General features: G+C 41.8%; 1 protein-coding gene, 1 long non-coding RNA gene and 1 pseudogene across 2 annotated transcripts; 2 read left to right on the top strand and 1 right to left on the bottom strand.

The window, feature by feature from the left end:
- LOC125723840 (cytohesin-2-like) overlaps positions 1-26,931 on the bottom strand; it is an 86,385-nt pseudogene that overhangs the window by 2,536 nt on the left and 56,918 nt on the right.
- On the top strand, positions 12,454-15,426 carry LOC125723849 (uncharacterized). Its single transcript, XM_049000690.1, has 2 exons — positions 12,454-13,293; positions 14,570-15,426. Exons 1-2 carry the CDS (start codon positions 13,182-13,184, stop codon positions 15,313-15,315), a joined length of 858 nt encoding a protein of 285 aa, XP_048856647.1. The 5' UTR covers positions 12,454-13,181; the 3' UTR covers positions 15,316-15,426.
- LOC125723881 (uncharacterized) lies at positions 15,602-16,366 on the top strand. The gene is made up of 2 exons (XR_007387010.1): positions 15,602-15,946; positions 16,064-16,366. It is a non-coding gene; the product is annotated as an uncharacterized LOC125723881 (long non-coding RNA).

Here is a 26,931-nt window from a genome sequence, read left to right as displayed (position 1 = left end):
TCGTTACTGACACAAACAATGATGAACGATAATAAGCATTTATAAGCCATGATGACTGCACCATTAACGTGGAGTTGCACTAACGTCTGTTTTTATAGCTAACCAGCAAGTCAACCTCTCACCCTGGTAATGCAACAGCGCCGGTTAAACAATACGTTTACACAGAGTGCTTGTGATCAGTGGCCTATACTACGAATCAGGGTTACTGGCTTATCGAGGTAACTTGACGGATTTAAGGTACCACAGTTTAAATGAACTTCATATTTGTTCATCGGGATGTCTGAATCGGTGCTAATCAGTACTACGATGCCAGTTATGCAATGTAGTTTTGATAAAACTTTTCTGTCATTTAACATAAGAGGAAAAAAATAATTATACTGTAGTCAAATTGGCTGATATAAAATCATTTAAAACTGTGACAAATTTTGCCTTTTTTTACAGTGTATACTTCCATTCACAAGGTAGCAGATACGGATTTCTGAAATAGCAAAGATAAAGGTCAATGATTAATATCCCTCATCTCTTTTAAAACTATAGGTAAGATGCTGTTTCGATATCCTGTCTAGGGTTGGAGTGTAACAGTATTCACGGGAAAGGGGAATGGGATAAAGGGACAAACAGGGTGAGGGCAAGAAGGGAACACCAGTGGACAAAGGGATATTTTTTGTATTTTCATTTTTTTTCATGTATAATACTGACACTGAACAAATAACCCAGTGCAAAAGACTTTGGGAGTGACCACAGCCAAAATAACAAACAAAATCCCCAACTATCAAGTGCGACCCACAGCTAATCTCACCTAAGTGCAAAAGAAAAGGAAACCAAAAGACAAACACTCCACCTCACTCCCTGACAAAATAAACAGAGTCCAACACACACTTGCAAAACAAAATAGCAGTCACTCCCTATGCAGCAATACAATCACACATACATAACTTACACACAAGTCAAAGCAACAAGGGGGCTAGTGAAGACGTAAACCAAAGAAAACCAAGCGGGGAGACAGGAAGCCAAACTGAGGTCGCGGGGGGGACCGGAGCCTGTCCTTGGAACAACAGGCGTAGGCAGGAACCAACCCTGGGCAGGAGTCAACACTCTGCAGGGCGCAAACACTCACAACTCAGATTTGCCAATTAACCTACCCTGCGCACTTTTGGACTGTGGGAGGAAACCGGAGCCCCTGCTGGAAGTCTTTCCCCATTCACCAGATTATATTGCCAGAAGACTGAAAATTAGATATCAAATACTAGAGTGACATAAAAACAAAAAACAAGTTTGCTTGTAATGAGACGCAAAACAGAAGATTATCTCTTTTTATATTTTGAGAAAACATTTTAACATTTATCCAACCGGTCAAATGGTTTAATACTTCATACAGCAGCATTTCTAAACTCATTCCTCAGCCCACCAGACAGCTCCACGTTTTTGCTCTGTCCCAGATCCCTGCATGCATGAACCAAACAGTTACCTTTTACTGCTGTGCTGAGAGCTTGGACAGAGCAAAACTGTGGATCTTTGCAGTGGGGTCCAAGGACTGGGTTGAGAAACCCTGGCATAGAGGAGATTGCAGTGAGAGCCAAGAAAAAAAGAGATTAGAGAGGAAGGTAAAATGCTTCCATTAGCATGGCAAATAAGCTGCAAGTACAGACCCTGTGCTTCCATTACAAACAAAAAGCCTGTATGACCCTCCTAAACACACAAGTCAGATTAACTTAACAAGGGGAAATAAGCATAAAACTTGGCAAAGACTAGACTATGAAAAGGGAAGGTGAACATCATACTTACACGAACTTCTGCTAAAGCAAATGGACAAACCCCTTTTAACTGAATCAAGTTACTTAAGAAAATTAATAATCCAAAAATAAATCAATAAAAATTAAGAAAAACACAATCATGCTTTGAACTAATACTGCAGTCAGTCCTAAATGTTCCCATGACATTCTTTTCGTCACGATGCACACTCGGTACATACTGGTTGAAAACCATTTATAATCCTTCATGTACCAGTCTATAATGGAGCACCCCAACCTGGGCCGCCCATCCAACATGGCAGATTTCTGCCCCCTGGCCCCGGAGACTAACAGACCAACCTCTGGAAACAGGGAACTAGGGGGACATGGGCCGCTGACTGGATGGGCGACTCCAGAATGAGGTGAAGCAGAAGTTAGACTCCACAGTAGAGGACCGAGGAATGTAGACCAAAACCAGGGAACCTGAAGTGGCAAGAACACAAACCAGGACAGACATATAAAACCAAAGCAAACGCATCAGTGGCACAGCCCACCAGCTTGTGAAAGATGGCTACCTGGCATCATGAATCCCTAAATCAAAAACCTTTGTGATGGCAACTTTGCCACCCAGGACTGATCCCTTCTAAAGACCTCAAGTTTCAATGCAAGGTTTCTGAAATGTTTTGAAACATTAGTCCATGTGACTGCTGTGGTATTGTTCCAGGCAGGGAAAACAACTTAGGAGAAAATTTCCGTGCATGTTGGGTGTTTGTGGTACTGTTGGGCTGAGGGGGTAATCGAGTGACTATTAACCTTTGAAATCCAATTATATTATTTAAACAGGTTAGTAGTTAGACAGTGTGATTTAGATGAGGATAAGGATGTTTTATTGTCATTACAAAATGTGTTCTACATGAAGGGAACAAAATGAGGCACTCAGATCCGGTGTATTAGCAATAATAAAATAGAAATAAAATCAAAAGAACAATACAATGAATAATATGGCAACAATTAAAATAAAATAGAATAAAGACATTAAGATAAATTCCATTAGGAGAATTTAACCATGGATGTAAAGTGAGCAGGTGTGAGTGTAGCAGAGATTACTGAGGTCTGTGTGTAACAAAGTATATGTGACACTGGCTGAGGAAGCAGCAACGTGTGTGTGTGCAAAGTCACAGTAATAACCTGCAGCACTGAGGGATCTATTGCAGCGAAGCCCTGACATGTAACACTGGTGATGAATGGCAGTGTTAGATATAGGTATAGTGAGGTACTTATAATTATAGTAGGTGTAGGATCAAGGCCTGGATTAGATTTACATACAGGGCAAATCTAGGTTACACATACACACACAGGTTACATATAAATTTAAATTTAGGGGCAGTGTGTAGCTCGGTGGGCTTTAAGGAAACACAGACTACACATGGAACAGCAATGACTGAGCTGGGGAACGCAGTGAGGGCAGGCATATTTATACACAGCACACTAATCAGCGACAAAACAGGTGTACAGGGTTAGGATGGAGAACTATAATGGGATACAGGAGAATTAGGAGGGTTACAAAGGGCCAGCAGCGACCCCTGCTGGCATGAGTGGGAGGAGACATGAAAAAATAAGAGATTACAGATCATGACAGGAGCACCAAGCACAGCAACAGTGGGGTCATGCTCAATTATCACACCACATATATGAGAAAACATTATGAAAATCTGTTCCCAAAAATTGTTCAAACATCAGCATGACCGAAACATACGACTGGTTGGATCTAGGCTACACTGGCACTGACAGCAGAGTGTAACAAATTACCAGCTACGACACATATCTGATGATTCAGAAGAAAGACAAGTTGAAGAAACAAAGTGGTTAATTGACTATTGTATAATAATCAAATCACTTCATAATCATGTAATACATAATATGTCACGATGGGAAGAGGGACAATCCAAGGGCAGCCTTGTGGGTTTTATTGCTGAACCAAAAGACATGAATAGAACCCAAGAGGAGGAGGAGAGCGCAAATAGGAGGGAGGGAGGAAGGAATAAGCAGGAGGAGTCGGGGAGAACCTACTAACACGGGGAGCAGAGAGGGGTCCTCCTCCTTTTTGGGTGAAACTAATTGCTTGTGACATGGTAAGAGGCAACTTCTTTCTTGAGAGAATTTCTTTAAAGGGCAAGACAACCAAAGCTGTTAATCCAACAGGAAAAAATAGCCTTTGTAGAATTCTATGTGAAGACCCTCTGGGCCAGGCGCCCTGCCGCTCTGCATTGTTTTCTTTGCATGTACAACTCTGTACTCAATAATTTTAATATTTTATCACGAAGCCTGAAGAGCAATATGAACTATATCATGCTTTAAGTAAATTGTCTCATCCTTTATTAGATTTAAACACAAACACAATCCACAGTAAACTGTACTTACAGCCTTCATCCTGCTCTTCAGTCTCTGACGTGCTGCATCTAAATGGGGACTCGTCAAAAAGCCAAGTGGAGCTGTCATGAATGAGGGCCTTATTGAAGCTTCCCCTGCCTGACAGCAGGTTAGTCTCTCATTTGACTAAAGTATATTTGACTTCTACAGAACTTTGCAGGCTCATCTAGGATGGAGAATTTCTGCTGCTGAGCGCATTTTGACCTTGAGGAGCAACTGGCTCTCATCCAATGCAACAGTGAGTTAGAGGAGCAAGTTAATACGCCTTTTAGGGAGAAGGTGTGTACGCCACTAGCCGGGAGGGGGGAGAATGAAGAGCAGAGAGGTCGAGAGAGCTGGGTGACCGTAGGTCGTAGACGCAGGAAAGGGCGTACACACGTTGCAGAGGCGGCATCACCTGAGGTGACTGTGTCGAACAGGTTTCAGGTTCTTCCAGCTTTAGAGCCGGAACGGACTGGGGAGGCAGGTGGGCCCTTGGGCACTGAGGAGCCCCCTCCCCCCAGGAGGAGGGAGGTTGTGGTAGTGGGGGGTTCCATTATTAGGGGAGTAGACAGTTATGTGTGCACGCGTGATAGAGGGTCCCGTACGGTGTCTTGCCTGCCTGGTGCCCAGGTAGGAGACCTTCCAGATCACGTGGATAAGCTTTTGGCCCCAGCTGGGGTGGATCCAGTTGTCGTGGTGCATGTTGGCACCAACGACATAGGCAAGGGTAGAAGGGCTGTTCTGCAGGATAAATTTATAGAAGTCGCCAATAAGCTTAGAAGCAGAACGTCCACGGTGGTATTCTCCGAAATACTTCCCGTGCCACGTGCAAGTCAGGCTAAGTTAGCTGAGATAAGGAAATTAAATGCATGGCTAAAAGGATGGTGTAGGAAAGAGGGGTTTAGGTTTATGGGGCATTGGAAGACCTTCTGGAACAGGTGGGACCTGTTCAAGCCGGATGGGTTGCACCTGAACCAGAGGGGAACCAGTGTATTGGGGAGGCGTATGTGTAGAGTAGTTGAGGAATGTTTAAACTAGGGACTGGGGGGGCAGGGAGGTTAGTTAACTATGTCAGTGGGGGGAAACGGAAAGCCATAAATAATCATATTGTAAGTGGGCACCGTAATAGGCCTACCCTTTGTTGTCTGTATTTAAACGCCAGAAGTATTAGGAATAAAATTCATGATTTAGAGGCTTTTATCTCATCGGACTCTTATGATATTGTAGGAATAACTGAAACGTGGTTGAGTGAAAAGAATGGACAAGAATATAATATGGATGGTTACACGTTGTTCCGTAAGGATCGTATAGGAAAAAAGGGAGGTGGTGTTGCAGTATATGTAAAGGAAAACTTGCAGGCAAGGGAACTTACTGATATAAATAAAACTACGGAAGCAATATGGGTAAAATAAGATGCTAAAAACTCAAATAGCCTAATTGTCGGTGTTTGTTACAGAACACCTAATATAGCTGCTGAGGAAAGCAGATTGTTATACAGTGATATTAGGACTATGAGCAATAAAAATGATGTGGTAGTTATGGGTGATTTTAATCTACCAGGAATGCAGTGGGACATTGTCACTGGCTCTTCAGAAAATGAACTGGAGATGGTGGAATTAGTACAGGATTGTTTTTTTACTCAGTTTGTTAACACCCCTACCAGGGGAGATGCCATTCTTGATCTTGTTCTCTCTAATAACCAGGACAGGATTGGTAAATTAGACGTTTTAGAACCACTTGACAGTAGCGATCATAACATGGTCAAATTTGAGGTTAAGTTTAGTGTTCGAAGAGCTAAGTCCAAATCAAAAATATATAATGTTAGGAAGGCTGACTTTAAGTGTATGAGACTAAAACTAGAAACTGTGAACTGGATGGAGTTAAATAACAAAACTGTTGAAGAGGCCTGGGAATTTTTTAAAAGCACATTATTGCAAGTGCAAGAGGACTTCATACCTGTTTCCAGCAAGAATAAATCTAGGAAATTGAAACCTAGGTGGTTTACTAGGGAAATAAAGTATAAAGTAAGGAGGAAAAGGGCTTTGTTCCAGCAATGGAAAATAACTGATGATGACAGAATTAAGCAGGAATATCTAAGTCTACAGGCTGAGTTAAAAAATGATATTAGACGAGCTAAAAGAAATGTCGAAAGGATGGTTGCATTGGAAGCTAAGGATGATGTTAAAAGTTTCTTCCAGTATTTTAACTCTAAAAGAGCTCTAAAACCTAAAATTACTAATCTGCAGGATAGTAAAGGTCTTATAATAGTAAACGACATTGATATAGTAAATTAGTTCAATGATAGTTTTGCACGGGTATTCACTGTTGAGGACCTTAGTAATTTACCAGTTATTACCTATCCAGCATTGTCTATAGCTAATATATATATAACTGAAGCAGATGTTTTGCAAAGCCTAGCTAAGCTCAAAATAAATAAATCACAGGGCCCTGATGGCATCTTACCTATAGTGTTAAAAGAGATGAGGGATATTATTTGCTGACCCTTAACTTTACTGTTTCAAAAATCCTTATCTGAAGGTGTGGTACCTTCTGATTGGAAGCACGCCTTCATAACGCCTATTTTCAAAAAAGGGGATAGAAGTAATTTGTCTAACTATAGGCCAATCAGTCTAACTTGTATAACTGGTAAAGTTATGGAGGCTATAATCAAAGAGAAAATGGTAGATTACCTGGACTCCAATAACATTTTGCGGGATAGCCAGCATGGATTTAGGAGAGGTAGATCCTGTTTAACAAATCTGTTGGAGTTTTTTGAGGAAGCTACTCAGGAAGTTGATGATAAGAAGGCCTATGATGTCATCTACTTAGATTTCCAAAAGGCTTTTGATGTTGTCCCCCACAAGAGGCTCCTACTTAAACTCAAAGCGACAGGTATTTTAGGTACCGTAGCGACCTGGATTGATAACTGGTTAACAGATAGGAAACAGCGAGTAGTTATAAGAGGCACAATGTCACAGTGGGCCTGCGTTCATAGTGGGGTACCGCAGGGTTCGATTTTAGGACCACTATTGTTCCTAATTTACATAAATGATATGGATACCAATATATACAGTAAACTGGTGAAATTTGCAGATGACACCAAGGTGGGTGGTGTAGAAGATACTGAATTAGTGGCTCAGCAGCTACAGCGGGATCTTGATTTAATTAGTGACTGGGCCGATACCTGGCAGATGAAATTTAACATCGATAAATGTAAGGTACTCCATCTAGGGAGCAGAAATATAAAGTACAGGTATTTCATGGGTGTCACTGAAATAAAGGTAGCTGATCATGAGAAAGACCTTGGTGTGTATGTTGATGCTTCCATGTCCCATTCTCGCCAGTGTGGGGAAGCAATAAAAAAGGCCAATAGGATGTTGGGGTATATCTCCAGGTATGTGGAGTTTAAGTCAAGGGAGGTAATGCTAAGATTATACAATTCCTTGGTGAGACCTCACCTAGAATATTGTGTGCAGGTTTGGTCACCATATCTTAAAAAGGACATTGTGGCCTTAGAAAAGGTGCAGCGTAGGGCCACAAAAATGATGCCTGGTCTTAGAGGAATGTCATACGAGGAACGGTTACTTGAGCTAAATCTGTTCAGTCTCAAGCAAAGGAGACTGAGGGGGGACATGATCCAGGTATATAAGATTCTAACAGGTTTGGATGCTGTTCAACCAAATAGTTACTTCAGCATTAGTTTAAATACACGAACTCGTGGCCATAGGTGGAAATTAGTGGGAGAACATTTCAAGCTGGATTTAAGGAAGCACTTCTTTACACAGCGTGTAGTCAGAGTATGGAATAGCCTTCCTGATAATGTAGTGCAAGCTGAATCCTTGGGTTCCTTTAAATCAGAGCTAGATAAGATTTTAACGACTCTGAGCTATTAGTTTAGTTCTCCCCAAGCGAGCTTGATGGGCCGAATGGCCTCCTCTCGTTTGTATAGTTCTTATGTTCTTATGTTCTTATGTATAATGATAGACAGACAATCCATCCATCCATCCATTTTCCAAACCGCCTATCCTACTGGGTCGCGGGGGGTCCGGAGCCTATCCCGGAGGCAATGGGCACGAGGCAGGGAACAACCCAGGATGGGGGGCCAGCCCATCGCAGGGCACACTCACACACCATTCACTCACACATGCACACCTACAGGCAATTTAGTAGCTCCAATTAGCCTCAGCATGTTTTTGGACTGTGGGGGGAAACCGGAGTACCCGGAGGAAACCCCACGACGACATGGGGAGAACATGCAAACTCCACACACATGTGACCCAGGCGGAGACTTGAACCCGGGTCCCAGAGGTGTGAGGCAACAGTGCTAACCACTGCACCACCATGCCGCCCCTTTAGACAGACAATATGTAAATCAATTTTGAAATCAGCCTATGGCTGGGCAATATTGTACAATAGTAAAGTTTTTTTCATAGGAAATGATATTGATAATTATCACGATATAATTTTATTCTACATTTTTACTTAAAATTCACATAATTGCGTTTAAAAAGGCAACGTGAAAATTGAGAAACGTGGAAATTGAATTGACTGCAAACTTAAATCTAAATTTAATAAATTATATATATGATATTTGAATGATGTGTGAATGTGCCCTGCGATGGGCTGGCCCCCCATCCTGGGTTGTTCCCTGCCTCGTGCCCATTGCTTCCGGGATAGGCTCCGGACCCCCCGCAACCCAGTAGGATAAGTGATTTGGAAAATGGATGGATGGATGGATGGATATATATGATATTTGATGCATACACAGGCCTATAGAGGACTCAGGCGTCAATCCCTCGCACAGGCCTATAGAGGACTCAGATGTCGGTCCCTCACACGGGCCTATAGAGGACTCAGACGTCAGCCCCCCACACAGGCCTATAGAGGACTCAGACGTCGGCCCCCCACACAGGCCTATAGAGGACTCAGATGTCGGCCTCTCACACAGGCCTATAGAGGACTCAGACGTCAGCCCCCCACACAGGCCTATAGAGGACTCAGACGTCGGCCCCTCACACGGGCCTATAGGGGACTCAGACGTCGGTCCCCTCACACAGGCCTATAGAGGACTCAGACTTCAGCCCCTCGCACAGGCCTATAAAGGACTCAGACATCAGCCCCTCACACAGGCCTATAGAGGACTCAGACGTCAGCCCCTCACACAGGCCTATAGAGGACTCAGACGTCAGCCCCCCACACAGGCCTATAGAGGACTCAGATGTCATTCCGCTGGATGCATTAGAGAACCAGAGCGTACCTCTGGCAGATACGTGGTGGCTGTGTGGTCAGGAGGGAGGATTGAGGCCTCCTCTCCCCAATAATTGTGGAGGCCTCTGCACTAGGGGGATGTTAGCTAGCCAGGTGGATATTTACTCTGACAAACAGCCCTCTAGGTCCCACAGGTTTGTTACGAGCTGCGAAGATGATCCCAGTGTGTATATAGATGCCATATGCCAGCCGAGGGGCATTCCAGAGAAATATAAGGTGAGAAGTGAGATAGCTGCAGGGTTTGAATCAATATTAATTTGGCCTACTGTTAACAAAAATGTGGAATGGAAAAATTATTTGTACTATAATCAGCAGAGGTTTATCAACTATACTCAGGAGGCACTCGCATCTCTGGGGGAGCAGCTTCAGGCCACCAGTCTGATGGCATGACAGAACAGGATGGCCCTGGATTGGCTCCTGGCAGAAAAAGGGGGAGTGTGTGTGCTGTTCGGGGATCAGTGCTGTACATTTATTCCCAACAATACAGCCCTGGATGTTTCATTTACTGAGGGTATGAGAAAGTTGCAGGGGTTACAGGATGAGATGGTGAGAAATTCGGGACAACATGACGGGTTGTTTGACTGGTGCTATAATATGTGGGGTAGTTGGCAGTAAGCCCTTATGAAAGCACTCTGTGTGCGTGCTGTGTTCATTCTTGCTTTGCTACTAATCTTTTGTTGTGTACTTCCTCTTGTTCGCTCCCTAGTGGGAAGAGCGCTGTCTCAGCAGGCGACTATAGCTGCAATGTTTAGAGTGGTGGGAGGACCGTTTGGAGCGGCAACCTCCTGGACCAACACGGAAACGGATGGCGACATAGACACCTTGGATACGCTCCTGCCCATAGCGGAAGTTCGGCCGTACCGCCTGTGAATACTCCATGTTGGAAACGCTGCAGCCTGCCTGCCGCCCACGACACCTGGGACTTTCCTGCTCATGACAGAGTGCCTGTTATAGTAATCTACAGTGTTATCAGTTAACCTTTCAGTTATCTTTGCATTAGCCGTATATGTTTATGTAATGAGCTTGTGGTAGGTGATGTACTCCTGGTAGATTATGTATTCCTGATAATATATGCAATGTATCCTGGGGAGTTCATTGCTGTTGGTTGATTCTGAGTGTTGATAGTTTGTGAGCCATGTCAGCCATGGACCCCGAAGGGGGGCCGCGCCTGTGGCGGGCTGGGAGTGGAATTTCCCTAGATCTTAGGGTTTTAGCCCTCCCTCCTAGGCTGGATGGACAGAATTGTGTGTGGGACTCTTTAGAATCCCAAAGGGGGGAAATATATGGGATATTATTTAGCACTATACAATGTAGAATATAATCATTACGGTATTATTAAAAAGCATGCCAAATACCCGTGATGTAATCATTATAATGTAATCAACACAATGTAATCAATTGAGTATGTATTTGCACCTTGTATTAGCCTCAAATGTTCTGTTAGCTACTTTATGTTAGCCCTGAATGCATGAATATCCACCTTTATTAGTGTTATGCCTTATCATTATGTTGAAGGACAAATATATTATCAACCCTCTAATTAGACAATGTGCAACAGGCTCACCAAAAGTTCACGGCTGAGCATTTTTAAAAAACCAAGTGGAGATGGTCGCACCACCATTACGTTCGGCTGAGGGACCAAACAGTAAAAGAATTGATGGACAAACTTATCACCTAGGGGTGTGGATTGATGTAAAAAACAATGATTGTGAATGGTTGAAGGAATGATGATGCTTAAGTGACGAGATATTGTTAAATGATAAGAACTTGTATAAAAATAGGTATAAAACAGTACTGGACACACTTTAAGTGTCCGGCCTTGGTTGTAACTTAATTGTTGCAATAAAGACTGAATTTGGATCTACACCAGCGGCTTCTGACTTCTGATTTAGCAGGGAATGAAAAACCACAAAACTAACATTTTGCCTTTTTCCCCATCTGTAACTGTTATTATGTTATTATCATTTAGAACTGAATATCCATACTCCCTTTTAATCTCATGCATCTTTTTTATCATTCCCCAGACTTTACTAATGTCAGTTTCCCGTCCTACTGAATTACAGAAGGACCTCCAAAACTCCCTCTTTGCTCATTTAACTACCCTCCTTACGTTAGCCTGCAACTTTTTGTACTCAATCAAATTCTGAAAGTTGTGAGTACTTTTTAACATTGTAAAAGCTTTGTTCCGAGACTTAACTGCAGTATCACATTCCTTTGTTTACTATGAGATCTTTGGTTAGTCTGCTTTGCTGCCTCTAGAATTACTGCATCATGGTTAGATTTCTTTTGTCCGACATAAAGCCGGCCCTGCAAAACGTCACCTAACGTCACCAAGTCACATGGTACAAAAACCTACAAGACGATCGTGACAGATCGTGCAGCACGTGCAGAGAGCAAGTAAGATCGTGCAGCACCTTTCAGCCGGCGTAACTGTAAATGTCGCTACTATGTGCCCCTGGCTTATTTTGTAAATGTCTCGTAAATGTTCTTGTTTGTTTTGTTAATCTTAATGGTCACTGGTCAGCTATTACTTCTGTTGTAATTTAAAGCTTCAATAACAAAAATAATAAAAAAACCTCTCAGCCGGCTGCACAAACTGGAACTGCCTCCGTGACACAACTTTGCCCTTATTGGCTGAACAATTTTAGTCACACGCATGACGTTTGTATCTCTGGAAGTTCCGATACGTTATCTGCTATTTCTCCCGAAAAGCCTGTAAAGAAGTAAAGTTTCAATAAATGCTCTAATAGTACACATAAGTTAATCATTTATTTATTGTTAGTTACTGTAATGTTGCGCTGGTTTATGTGTTTAATCGTCTAGTCTGTGAAGAAGGCATTCAAGTAAGAATTGCATTGTATTCTGTGCATGACAATAAAAACTTTGAATCCTTGAAATAAATGTATTTGATCTTTTTCCTGGCAGCTATCTTTTCACTGCTAGCACTTTGGATCAGGAGTTGTTTATTGTAGAAGAGGTAATGTGCATGCAGGTGATATTTTTATAGATGTATCTACACCCTTTTGGAAGTGCGGCCATCTCAGTCAGGTCTCGCACTACGAGGAGTAGAAGTTGTCTAGTTTGGCTGCTGTCAGTTTATATTACAAGTTTATATTACAGTTTATATTATTATATTACACTCCTGCAGCCGCCGGCAGATGGCGCTCCCCCTCACGTCAGCTGCAGTCAGACCTAAGTGAAGTCGAACGCACCCAACGCATTCCCAATTATCAAAAAAACCCACTAATTGAATGGGTCGCGTAATTATCGCTATGAATTCTGGGAGTCTGTGCAACTTCAAGACCGCAGCTCTCGTGTTACTTATAACAAGGAAGGAACATTATTCTATATTTTTAATGGCGACCGAATGATTGATTGATATAATGTAGTGTTTCATTCTATATCCTGTTTTGATAAGATATCGACATTTCGTAAACATTCGATATACAGTTAAACCATAATTGGTCCGTCTTGTTTCTTTGTCACCCAGAAACTTCACAACTGTGTTGTGAGCGGATTTTCAGCGCTTATATGTTTTTAAACTTGTCTTAAAATTTTGTGGTACTTCTACGTTTCTGCGCTTTTGTAAATGTAGATCGTATGTTTTGTCATTTGATTAAAGCGTTTGAAGACTTTGCAGCGCGCTGACACCAATCGGCCACCGTAGCTTAGCAACCGAATCATAACAATTCTTTTCCGTTTAGAGTTTTCATTTGAACATTTAAAGCAGCTCAGACTTGCAGTTTATCAGCAAGAGAGAAGACGCGAAAGATGTCCATCGTGAAAACCACCGTGAATCTCCAGAGGATTGACTGGCTGCTGCCGAAAGGTGCAGTCAGTGTGCGGATCGCCCCGGAATACATCCCCGGTCCAGTTGGCCGAGGTAAGGATGGCAAAATGATGCCCAGACTAACTCAGCACTTAAAGAGTTAAAGTCAGAATATGCTTGACTAGTCTTCTTGAATCTTCTGTTCTATTATCTTGTTTTAGAAGTACATGTCTAAATAATAAAGTAGTTCACCTTTAGCTTTAATATACGGGAGTTTTTTTGCATGTCTACTGCATTATATAATGAAATCAGTAAAATCTGTGGCTGTGCTGTGTTTAAACATCAGAGAAAATCATCATGAAGTGATAAAGTAACAGCTGAATATGTCCTAATATACGGTGTTTCCCCGAAAATAAGACAGGGTCTTATATTAATTTTTGCTCCAAATGACGCGTTACGGCTTATATTAAGGTAGTATTTTCCCAAGTATAACATGCTACAGTATATTTATCGGTATTCATGAAAAAAATCCACATTTATTCAAACAGACATCATGTCATCTTCTAACAGTATCTTTCCATGTAAACAATTTGACGGTGAATTTATTCATGAACAAAATTCTGCTGTATACCGCATATGTTTATTCAAATATAGTCGTAATGTCATGTTCTTCTGGAACATCATCGTAAATCTCCAAGTTCCAAATTCCGTCCTGAATATCTCGCAACTCAATTTCCTGTAGAACCAGTGTCCCCAATCTCTCATGTTTAGCAATAACTCTGTCCTTAAATGAGCGCCTCTTGTCCATGTAGCCTTCTCGTAGTATAACCGCATCTCATTCTAGTTACCGTACAATCCATGGGACAATAACTAGGGCTTATATTACGGGCTTCTTGAAAAATCATGTTAGGGCTTATTTGCTGGGAAACGCGGTAGAAATCAGAAAAAGCATAAATCTTAGTTTGGTACCTTGAGAGTGAATAAATAATGCAACTTATGGAAAGTGTAAGATATGTAAAGGATTTGACTTAATAGTCAGTTGTTGATGCCAGCATTTGGATTGAGTGGGCTGCTATATTTGATGCACATGAACCTTTCCAGTGTTGTTTTTCACTGTTGTTCTGCGTATCAGGGAATCTGTGCACAAACTGGCTTGTTTTTATAGGTCAGGTTCCCCTGCTGAAACGCAGACGGCCCAAGTCAAGACCAGCGCATAAGTTTCCCAAGCGTGTGTTTCCTGTATCCAATAAAGACTGCAGAATTTTTCTTAGTGTGCAATACCGACTGCCAAGTGTGATATCTGTGATGGTTGTGATGTAGTGTTGTTGTACAGTGACATAATGTTTCATTTAAATTAAATATGCTGTCCCCTGTCTTTATAATCCCAAAGGACAAACCAGTTCCAGTGATGCTGGCCGTAGGAAGAAGTGCCGCACCAGGCCGCCGGCAGCCAGCTCCCTGACCACGTCTGCCTCTCCTGGATCTGCTGCCATCCCGGTGGCAACCAGCAGGGGTCAGCAGGGCACAGGCCGCCGTAGAAATACGGCGGGAGGCCGGTCAGGGCGAAGAAGGAGGTATGACCAACAGAAGGGGTTAGAGCCTAAGCCCAGCTCACCAACCTTCTCCTCCTCTTCATTTTTATTTCCGTCTTCAGCCCCCTCCTCTTTTGTTTCATCCCCATTTCTTTTTATGGGCTCCTCTGTTTTATCCCCACACTTAGTCACACCTGTAAGCCCAGCTCCACATCCATATTCAGCTCCAGGCCTGGTTCATCTGACCCCTCTGCTTCAGGCTCCAGCACAGGCTGTAGCCGCCTCATCTCACCTGGAAAAATTCTATTGGTTGTATAACTATTATGTAACCAAGTACTCTAAAATGACCTATGACGCCAAGTGCTTTACTGAGTACTGGTGTCAGGAGTTTTGGAACAGACATTTAAATGAAATTAACTTAGCGAAACAGGGGAAGAATGAGGATAATGAGGGTACTCATTCATCCAAGAGGCGTAGGATTGATGAAGATGAGTTCATCTTTCCTATTGATGCACTGGAGCAGCTAAGTACCATGCCCAGGGCTCAGGAGATGGGTGTGGAAATGGGCTATCAGTCAGATGCACATAGCTACATTTCCCTGTAGATTCAGCACATAATTACACGAGACTTGTCATACGTACTTAGGATAAGATAAAAATTAGGATATGTTACCATGTAGTTCTATAGCATAAGGTACTATAGGATAAGGTTAAGATAGGATGAGGTTAAGATAGTCTTAACTTGTATGCCATTTTATGTTTTACAAAGACATGATAAATTACCATAAGTTTAGGATAAGATTATATGAGATAACATAGTATAAGAATAAGATAGGATTGCATAGCATAAGATAAGAAAGATAGGATGAGATAGGATAGGTTACGGTAAGCTTAAGATTGTATAACATAGGATTAGATTAATTATAAATAAAGCAGTCCTCCTTAGAGGGGGGGTGGTGGAGGGAATATTTAAGAAATAAAAATAGGATCAGTTAACATAAGGTAAAGATAAGATTGTACAACATAGGATTAGATTAATTATAAATAAAGTAGTCCTCCTTAGAGGGGGGGTGGTGGAGGGAATATTTAAGAAATAAAAATAGGATCAGTTAACATAAGGTAAAGATAAGATTGTATAACATAGGATTAGATTAATTGTAAATAAAGCAGTCCTCCTTAGAGGGGGGGTGGTGGAGGGAATATTTAAGAAATAAAAATAGGATCAGTTAACATAAGGTAAAGATAAGATTGTACAACATAGGATTAGATTAATTATAAATAAAGTAGTCCTCCTTAGAGGGGGGGTGGTGGAGGGAATATTTAAGAAATAAAAATAGGATCAGTTAACATAAGGTAAAGATAAGATTGTATAACATAGGATTAGATTAATTATAAATAAAGCAGTCCTCCTTAGAGGGGGGGTGGTGGAGGGAATATTTAAGAAATAAAAATAGGATCAGTTAACATAAGGTTAAGATTAGATTGTATAACATAGGGCTACAGTGAAGAAATCAAAAATTTCAAGGCAGCATGAAGGTAACGCACAATCAGGGATGTGCAATTTCTGAGGCATGTATTCAAAAAAAGTATTTTAATTGTGTTTTATGATTCATATTTGAGTTCATGAAATAAAATGTTTTTTTCTACAGACTTTGATCAGTGTTTTTGTATTTTGTAAAATACGAGAAATACTGTATGCATGGTAATGTCAGGTGTGCAAAATGTTTGTGCTAACAAAGGACACAGAGCCCCTAGAAGGGCACAGAGCCAGGCTGAGCACCACAGCGCTATCCAGCCCATGGCTGCCGATGGTCACATTCCACCAGAACCCCCCAACACTAACTCCCCAGGGAACTTCCAAGCAGCAGAGCAGATTCCAACAACCGAGGATCAAAGGAAAGAAAAGATACTGGCAGGAAGAAGATGATCTTGTGGCCAAAGGTTAAAAATGTAGAAGTTTGGAGAACAAATGTGTTACAAATGAAATATTATTTGAAATGTGCTACAGCTTAATCATTCTATCATACATCCATCCATCCATTTTCCAAACCGCTAATCCTACTGGGTCACGGGGGGTCCGGAGCCTATCCCGGAAGCAATGGGCACAAGGCAGGGAGCAACCCAGGATGGGGGGCCAGCCCATCGTAGGGCACACTCACACACCATTCACACCTACAGGCAATTTTTTAGCAACTCCAATTAGCCTCAGCATGTTTTTGGACTGTGGGGGGAAACCGGCGTACCCGGAGGAAACCCCACGACGACATGGGGAGAACATGCAAACTCCACACACATGTAACCCAGGCGGAGACTCGAACCTGGGTCCCAGAGGTGTGAGGCAACAGTGCTAACCACTGCACCACCATGCCGGCCCACAAATTTAAACAAATTCATTTTAAATAACTTTAATCTCAGAGCCAATTGCCATGTGCCCACAAATATTTCAATTATTATTGTTTATGATTATAAATGCCGAATACATTCCTGGAGCCTTCGATTTAACATACACAGTGCCCTCTACAGGATTCTGTCGAAACAGCATCTCTCAACCTCGTTCACAAGATTTGTCTTTTTCACAAAACGTTTTTCTTTGTAAATCCCAAAATCTTCCTATAAATGTATGTATGAATGCTTCTCGTCTTTTTCAGTCACACGAAGCCTTTATAAATGAGCTCCCCGATTAATCTGTTTACATGAAAACATCTTAATTGCGTTAAGGCATGTAAACGTAGCCACCTAACGAAAGGTAACCACGTGACTTAGCAGACTGCATGTTCCTCATCTCCTCTGTATGGACCATAGAGCTGTGTATCGGAGAGTCTGACAACACGCTACGTTTCAAGATACAGGCATTACAATTCAATGCGCTGCTCTATTTTGCCATTCTTTTTTAAAAAAAATCTTCTTTTAGAAAAACATGGCACATTATAGAGAGCACACCACCAAATGGATGAAATCTGAGTAAAAACATTTGATTTTTAACGCAATCAGAATAAAGGGGTCTGCATTTATCACTGTCCCTGTAACAATCCAGCATCGTAGCACTACAGCTATTTCGGATTCAGCCAACGAATAACGTTGCTAGTCAGCAGCCTTGTGCAAGCTACTGAAAATTACTAATTACCAATTACTGCATATAAAAGTAATTATAATAAGGGTGGGATTCGACCGTGTGTCTGCCTGGGGGGTCGCCGGCCAGGATCGCCAGCAGTTTGGACGTGTGGTTGGTCATCAATGTGCTGCATCAGCGTCTGCTCCCTCTGCCTGACCTGCCCTGTATAATTACATAATCAAGGAAAATAACAGTGGGCTAAAGGTTGCATAGTGATCACAGTAACATCGCGTCGATGTTGAAATACATGGTGCAAACAAAAGTAGTGGAATTACACTGACGAGTTACTACCAACACTGCTAGGCAGCTAGGTTTGCTAATGCTAACGTTAGCAGCGCACCCATATGCTACTTCCTCTCGCAAGATAAGGCAGCGTTACTGTCACTGTGTAAATACAATGAGATCTCTTTGGAGCAAGCCTGTCGATACCATGTTAAGTGTAAAACCACAAGTAAAATACCTAGAAAAATAATAGAAATATAGATGGTGCTGAACCATGGTGAACAGTGGAGTCATAACAGAGGCTGTGCGTTGTGTTCAGTCACCTTTCACTGTAAATCACACATGGGTTCACAATCTTTTGTGTCTGCTCTGAATCCCTCAGGGCTGGAGTGAAAACTCCATTCACACTAACATGGTGCCAAGGGGTATTGGGTAGTCATGATTCTATCCTTTTTGGATGCAATTTGTTTTACTGATTTAAATAAGTTTTAAAAAATTTCAAAATATAAGGATAGCTCATTGTATCCAAAGGGATGTGCCAAGCTTGCAGTGTTGATGTGCTGCCACCTTCTGGGAAAACGATGAACCGATTAAGAACATGTATGGTTTTCTGGTATCAGGTGAGAACCGTTCATGCTGCGAACCTATGCTTATGGGTTAGGGTTAAGCTTGGGTCTAGAGCTCAGGGTACTTCCAGGCTTGGAGGCCAAGGGTAAGGTCTCTCTTTCCCCATGTAAGCATTTAATGATGATCCAGCACCAGGGCTTGGGTAAGTCACCACGAGTTGGGAGCCTCATTCCCCAGGTAAAGGATGAACGATGTCCATCCATCCATCCAGGTAATGCTAATACTTAAAAGTAAATAGCCTAATCATACAATGATAAGAAAGAGAATAAGGCAAAAACATTTCTTGAAATTTGCCCTGAGGGTGGCGCTAGAGTGATGGATGGATTGAACCCAAATTTGGTATGAATAGTTGGAACTGACCTCTATCGATGTGCCAAATTTCAAAAAAGTTGCCAATCGGCTCTATGGGCTGCCATAGACTCCCATGGCAAAAAGCATAATAATAGTGAAAACTACTAAAAACTATAGGTATCCTAATAATAATAGACTGTCATCTCTAAATTGCCCACAGTGTGTGAGTGAGTGCATTCCCTGCAATGGACTGGCATCCCATCCAAAAGTATACCATTGTGTCCTATGCTACCTGGGATAAGCTACAGGCCCTCGTCTCCAGGATATGTGGTACGAGGATGGATGAATAATAATCATGTTTATTTCAATTTCAATTATTGGCAAATATAAACATGTACCAAGGATAACAGCAATAAATACAGTATGCCAAAATAAATGCTAGAGGAGAATCCTGCAATTCCTGCCCCAGTCCTGGGTCTGGGGAGTTTATTCTCACTGAGATTGCATAGGATTCCTCTGGCTGCTGTTTTTCTTCCATACATGTGAAGTGCTACTTCTTCATTGCCCACATGTGAGCCAGTATGTGAGCCCTGATCCGGGCTACCATCCCACCCAAGGCATTTCCATTGTATGCTGCTTCCTGCAGTCCTGCAGTGGATAAAACTAAAGGACAATGGTTTGTTGATTTATAGCACATGTATTATTATATTTTATATTGTTCAAATACACATTACTCAGTAATAACTTAGTAACTACTCAAGTACAAATGATGAACAAATACACTAACTTATGATTAAGAATGAACGAACGTGGGATCAGTATATAACTAATACTTTCTGGTTAATTAATAAATTAAGTAAGAGTGTACTACTTCAGGGGCGGCATGGTGGTGCTGTCATGCCCGGCTCGTACGATCCTCGTGTGTGCCACGCCCCCTGATTACCCACGTGTGCTTCCCTGATCTTGCCCAGCTGTGTCCACTTATTTTCGTCCAGTCTCGTCTATTTCAGTCCATGACTTGCCTTAGTTTCTGGTCCGTCATTGATGTTAGTTAGTCTTAGTGCTGTCTGCTCCGTCCCGATCCCGAATAAATCCCTGTTTTCCCCGTACTCCGCCTGCTTGCCTGCTTCCTGCCCGCTTGTCAGCCTGTGCGCACTACCCGCTTTAACCAGCGAACTCTGACAGGTGCACTGGTTAGCTCTGTTGCCTCACACCTCTGGGACCCGGGTTCGAGTCTCCGCCTGAGTCACATGTGTGTGGAGTTTGCATGTTCTCCCCATGTCGTCGTGGGGTTTCCCCCCACAGTCCAAAAACATGCTGAGGCTAACTGGAGTTGCTAAATTGCCCGTAGGTGTGTGTGTGAGAGTGAATGGTGTGTGAGTGTGCCCTGCGATGGGCTGGCCCCTCATCCTGGGTTGTTCCCTGCCTTGTGCACATTGCTTCCGGGATAGGCTCCGGACCCCCCGCGACCCAATAGGATAAGCGGTTTGGAAAATAGATGGATGGATGTACTACGACATTATTTGTGCCCCCTCAAGTAAAGTGTTGCTCCTAACTCATCTGGTCTTTTTATATGTTGTTAAAACATACTGAATTAATCCCTGCAAGAAATTCTTTGAGGGGGTTAGAGAGAAAATGCAGGAGACTGAATCCAGGACCTCAGCTATATCTTTTTTAAGTGTTTATGTGTAAACAGTCAAGACTTAACTATATGGGCTCATACTAAAATTAAAAATTCATGGCAAAGTGTTACTCCATTTTGAACAATATGAGCAGAGTATGCACAACCTTTTTATGTGAGACACAGCTATATGCACTATATATTTGTGACTTCCTGAGACCTTAAATAGTGTGACATTTGCAATAGCGAAAGCCTTCGTTTTAAAGATGACTTTTCATGTTTTCACTTAAAATCATGTGGAAAGATCACATCTCCACCCACAAAGCTCTTTCATATTTCCTGAGAGCCTGCTCCAGTGGGCTCTTGGGCAGGTAATATTGTATGTTACAGACGAATAAAGGAGGATCACTGTTTGAGTGTACTATTATAGCACTTGAATTATATTACTTATTATCCTCAGTCTTGATAGAATGGTAGACTTCATTGATAAGGACCTACAGTGGTCTGTCAGTAAACCTACAGCTTGGACCACTACCTTAATTTCAGATCAGGTCAGATCAGGTCAGGTCAGGTCAGGTTGGGGAGATTGCACTGGAATAGGGTAGTAGGGACCTTGCGAGCTGGATCACCCTCAGGGAATCATGCCACATGGTCATAGTGCTGTACCTGACACTTACAATGCAGGTAACCTGACTCACGCGGGACTCCCTGAGCAACCACTCATTTGACACGAAGTCAAACCAGTGGTACCCAAGGATTCTCCGAAGAGACACAGTACCAAAGGAGTCCAGTCTTCATCTCTGGTCACTGGATAACGTCCATGTCTAGCAGCCACACAGCAAAATAAGGAGCACGAGGAGACCTTCACCGTCTTACAAAAATATCAGGAGTGCCACAGACCCCATTCCAGCGACTACATGACCCCCATGCTCTCCCAATCCATCTACTGACATGATAGGAAGAGGCACGAGAGACCTAAATGTCACTGCTGAGGTAAGTGATCCTCTCAAGGTTGACATTCTCTCTTTTTCTGAACTACATTTCACTGTAAACAGTACATCTACTGTAGATTCCCATTCATATTCCATTACTGCTTCTCCAGTACAGGGAACTGCTGTGCTGGGAGCTTACAACAGGACCCAAGGTACCCAGAGTAGTATACACACAGTCATAGTTCACACAGTCTGTTGATGGAAACTAGTGAACACAGAAAACTTGCAACATTATACTGATTTTTTGTCAGGGTCAGAACTGAACTCACAGCTCCGTAATTGTGGGGCCGTGGTGTTACTCACTGAGCAAAACAAGCTCATGTCTGGATGTCTGCAAAGACCCCTATGAAGAGAAACAGAGAGGACCCTGTAACTTTGCCTGGATTAGGGTTAACAGGGTCCTGCCCAGGGGCGATTTTAGCCCATTTTTAGGGCTGCTTCAGTACACCCAAAATGAATAAAAGCACCCCCAAGGATTTCTAAAGATTTCTAACTTTTTTTGACAGTTCATGCTGTTTATGTGAGACAGTATTAAAATATGAAAAATCATTCAGATGTAATATTTTAATAACTAGTATAGATACCCCCCCCCTAGCCCCGAAAAATGGTTCGTTCCAGCTTCACTCTTCGCTACTCTGACTGGCTCCAGCGCTCCTGCCAGAGCAATGGTGGCTGAGACGCATTGCAGCAGTGGTGTGAGTACTTGGCTTAAAACAGGACATGTTAGCTGCATTTAACCTTCAGTAACTCTTTCTTTATATAGTTAGGTAGTAGGAGTCTGACCATGTCTCTTATTAGCTGAAAAACATTACCTTCACAGGTAAACTGCAGTGTTGAAAACACGTTTTCTGACGATGTTTGCTACCCTACAATCCGCCCTACTCTGTAGGAAAATCAGCAACATTTTGACCGTCCTGTTGCTCCCATTGAAATTTATATAGCCTAAATCTACAAACTTAAATTGCCAACCGTTTCACCAGTCCTCTTTGAAATGGAACGAGAGAAGCTGGTTATTTTTTCATGTTCCGAATATTAAACCTAAGGTAGCTAACTGAATGGATGCCCATTACCTTTATAACTTCTGGTGTGTGTGTGTGTGTGTATGTGTGTGTGTGTGTGTGTGTGTGTGTGTGTGTGTGTGTGTATTTTGCACAGAAAGACAGCCAGGTTCATAATGGATATAAGGAAGTTTTTTCAAAAAAAGGACGGGCATTCAGATAAAAGGAGAAGATCATGATCTGTCAATCAAGAATAATGTTGGATCAGTGTTTAAATAGTCATATATTTTATTAAATGCACACGTGGTTTGGTTATTTGCCTTTTGATTGAAAGTACACTGAGAGAAGAGTTTTTTTATTAGTGATGTCAATAGCATTTTTTTATATTAATGTAATTTCTTTATCTAATTGAATACTATCTATTTGTGTATGATTGTCAGTTCAAAGAGGGAGAGAGGAAAGAGCAGATAGTGAGGAGAAAGTACAAGGTCAGGAAGAACCAGGTAAGAAAACAAACAGGGAATAGTCAGTGACAGGCAAAACAGAAACTGTTAAACTGACAGAAAAAGATCCTAATTTTACTCATACAATCTGGAAGTTGTGTTCTCTCTATATTAAAGCTGCTATACAGAATCTGCAAAACAAACTGTGTTGAAGCAGTTTGTGCCTCTTTAACAATATTCCAACATAACATTATTATCATTAATTGGGCAGAATAAAATTAATGATATATTTTTCTTTGGTTCAGCCACAAATCTACAAAACCTCAGCCAATAGTAGGTAGGTCAACTTTTGGACCATCTAGTCTGTATGACTGCCGCAGTACGTGCCCCCCACATTTGCATTAAGTCAGAATGAGCATCCTAAGAACGTGAAAATTTAGCAGGCTGACATTGAAACAAGAAGAAAAGGGAAGACAATGCTTAGTATATTCGAAATATGAATTTAGTATACTTTAGGTATTTTAATTCAAAGTTTTGTACTTTTTTGATTGAATTGTACATGTTTGAAGTATTTTTATTTTCAAAAGATGCTTATAACTTTCCTCCAAGTACCACAATGGGGAGCTCACGTACCAGGTACCACAGTTTGAGAACCATGATCTTATATCATTAGACTTCATTCTGAAATGTAAACAGGACACCTTCATTACATTTTCCTATTTATCGATCTGATTTACTGTTTGGTAAATCTCATTACACAAGGAGGCGAAGAACAGGGAGAGACTCTGAGAAAGCAGACCAGGGAACAAGATGAGGAGAGGCAGAAAGAACCAACCAGGGAAAGAGATGAGGAGAGACAGACAGGGCAGAGTTCCAGTCAGCAATCCAAAGATGTTCAAGATATGGCTCTTGATTTGGGGGATAAGACTACTGGTCCTAAACAGGTAAAACTGTCCCAGTACCCTCTCACTCAGTTTGGCACGCAAAAAAGATCCTTCCAAGAAAACTGGTTCAAAAGCTTTAAATGGTTAGAATATTCTTTATCCAAAAAAATGCTGCTTTCTGCTACGCTTGTCGAGTCTTTGACAAAAGTCTTAGGTATGACACATTAGTGAACGATGGAGTCAGTAATTGGCAAAAGGCACTGAGCAAGTTTCAAAAACATGAATCCACTCAGTCACACAAGGACAGTGTAGTTTGTTGGAACAGCTACAAAGCAAGTCTGTCTAAAGGCAATATTGTGGAACAGATAGAGGCAGCAAGTGCCGCAGAAGTAAGTGAAAGAAGGGAGTACCTAGAACGTATTGTGGCAGTGACCTGCTTTTTGGGGAAGCAAGGAATATCATTTAGAGGTCATGATGAAACAGAAGAGAGTGACAATAAAGGGAATTTCTGTGAGTGCATAAAACTTTTGGAAAAGTTTGATCGATTCTTGCAGAGGTACACACCCCCATCAAACACAACATACATCTCTTGTAGTAGTCAGAATGAGATGATTGAATGTTGTTCACAAAAGGTAACTGCAGCTATTGTTCATGAGATGACGGAATCACAGATGTATGCCATTATGGCTGATGAGGCCAGAGATGGAAAGACAGAACAGTTGGCCCTCTGTGTGAGGTATGTGTCTGTGGAAGTTAAAGAGAGCTTCCTAGCCCTGACAGAGATGCCAAAGTTTGATGCTGCCTTAATAAATGCTGCTATTGAGAATCAGCTGCAAGAAAAGGGAATTGAGCAGTTGAAATGTGTGGCACAGACCTATGATGGAGCAGCTGTCATGAGCGGAACAGTTGGGGGGGTGCAATCCCATTTTCAAAAGAAGCACCCTGAGGCCATATATGTTCATTGCTATGCACATGAGTTAAATCTCATCCTATGTCACACATGCAGAGCTGTTTCTGAAACTGTAGAGTTCTTTAACGTGCTTGAAAGTCTCCATTCCTTCTTTAGTGTGTCTCTTGTAAACCATCATAAGTTCATGGACACTCAGAAGAAATTAGGATTGGAGCAAAGTGAACTTGTGCAACTGTCAAACACACGCTGGGCATGCCAGGTTCGTTCAGTAACGGCTGTGCTTAACAACTTCCATGCCATAATTGAGTGCCTCTCCACTATCAACACACCTATTGCGGTGGGATTAAAGGCAAAACTCAGTAAATTCTCCTCAGTGTATTTGCTGATTGTTTTCAAGGATCTACTGTCTGTAACCACATGTTTACACAGATACCTACAAAAGGAGACCATAGATATTGCCCAGGCACAGACATACAAAGATGCGGTGGTTGAGACTCTGAAGCAGAAGCGCAGTGATGCCACTGCTACTGATATTCATGCAAGGACAAAGGCTTTGTGTGCGGCAAACCAGATAGCTGTTTTGGAGCAGTCTTCTGGACAGAGGCAGAAACGAAAGAAAATGGATGGATTTGTTGTTGAGTCAACCTGTGGGGCAGGCAGTGAAGTCTGTGGCTCTTCTGTGTCAGAAGAGCTTAAAAGGAAATTGTTATTTCCTTGTCTGGACAGAATGATCTCTGAACTTGAGAAGCGTTTTTCTGGTGTTAGTCAGGAATTGCTTAATGGGATTCAGGCGTGTAGTCCAACCTCAAACCAATTCTTGTCTGAGCCTCATTTGTCAGCCCTGGCACTGCATTAGCATATTGAACTTCAGTTAGAGGAAGTTGCAGTTGCCAAAAACTTTTTGAAGCTCCAGAGTGATGCTGGTGCCATTCCAGATATGTTAACATTATACAAACTTCTGGATAAGATCTTCCCCACACTGAAAACTGTTATTCAGGTTGCCCTAACAATCCCAGTTAGCAGCTGTAGCTGTGAGATCTTTCAGTGTCTTGCGTCGGCTCCATACCGGGCTGAGAAGGACCATGGGTCAAAGCAGACTCCAGCACCTGGCTGTGATGTCAGTTGAGAAGGAGATGCTTGAGAGAGTTGACCACCAAAAAGTGATAGACAGATTTGCCAGCCACAAGGTGAGGCGACATAGGTTAAAATAAAAAAACAAATCTGCAGAGTCATAATAGTATCTGCAGTAAAGATCTTTTCATACATTGCATACATTGTACCATAGACAAAGTTGCCTCCATCTTTATAATTTTTTTATTAATATTTTGTACATTTGTGTATTTCACACTGTTCTATTTTTGAGGGTATTCTTTATGTATATGTATTATATTATACATACACATTAAGAGTGAATCCCTGTCCAAAAAATGCACTCCGTTTACTTTTTACTCACTATTAGCATCATTCATTACTCTCCTCCAGTAATTAAGGTTAGGATATGTATTTTTTTATTCCAATCCATTCTTCTTTTGCAGTTGTGGTCTTTTGCAGCATTTTTAAAAAAAACCTTTATCAAATTTGATGGTCTTGTTAAAGACTTTTCCAAAAAGTGTTTTGCTTTTCTTACACAAATGTTGTAATTAAATTGTTAAAATGTACAAAACAGTCATGTCATGTTTTTTGACAAGGACCCAGGCACAGAGAAACTCTTAGGATTTAATAAAGAAATTTGCAGACTTGCACAGAGATGGTAAAATGATGACTGATGACGGAGACGAAGACAACAGACGAAAAGAACAGGGAGGAACAGGGGTTTAAATGCACAAAGGAGACAGTCAGATAGAACTCGGGACAACTGGAGACATTTAAGGATGCGGGGACTGAAAGAGGCAGGGAAAAAGTCTCATTGTGATGAGTAAAGTGTATCTTGCCTTGCTGGGCAGCTCCCTGGGTGCTCAGCACCCCCAAAGCTCTGAACCTAGAATCGCCCCTGGACTACAGTTTTGCAGTCTGTTCTGCCAAACAATGTACTAAAAAGTGTAGTGTTATACATGACACTGTAATTAATTCAAGAGATGTACAATCAAGTTATAATAGTGTGATTATCATAATCACACAAAT

Source organism: Brienomyrus brachyistius, unplaced genomic scaffold (assembly GCF_023856365.1).
Source record: "Brienomyrus brachyistius isolate T26 unplaced genomic scaffold, BBRACH_0.4 scaffold52, whole genome shotgun sequence".
In the NCBI taxonomy this organism is placed as follows: domain Eukaryota; kingdom Metazoa; phylum Chordata; class Actinopteri; order Osteoglossiformes; family Mormyridae; genus Brienomyrus; species Brienomyrus brachyistius.
Note: the sequence above shows the minus strand (reverse complement) of the source record. Positions and strands in the feature narration are given on the sequence as shown.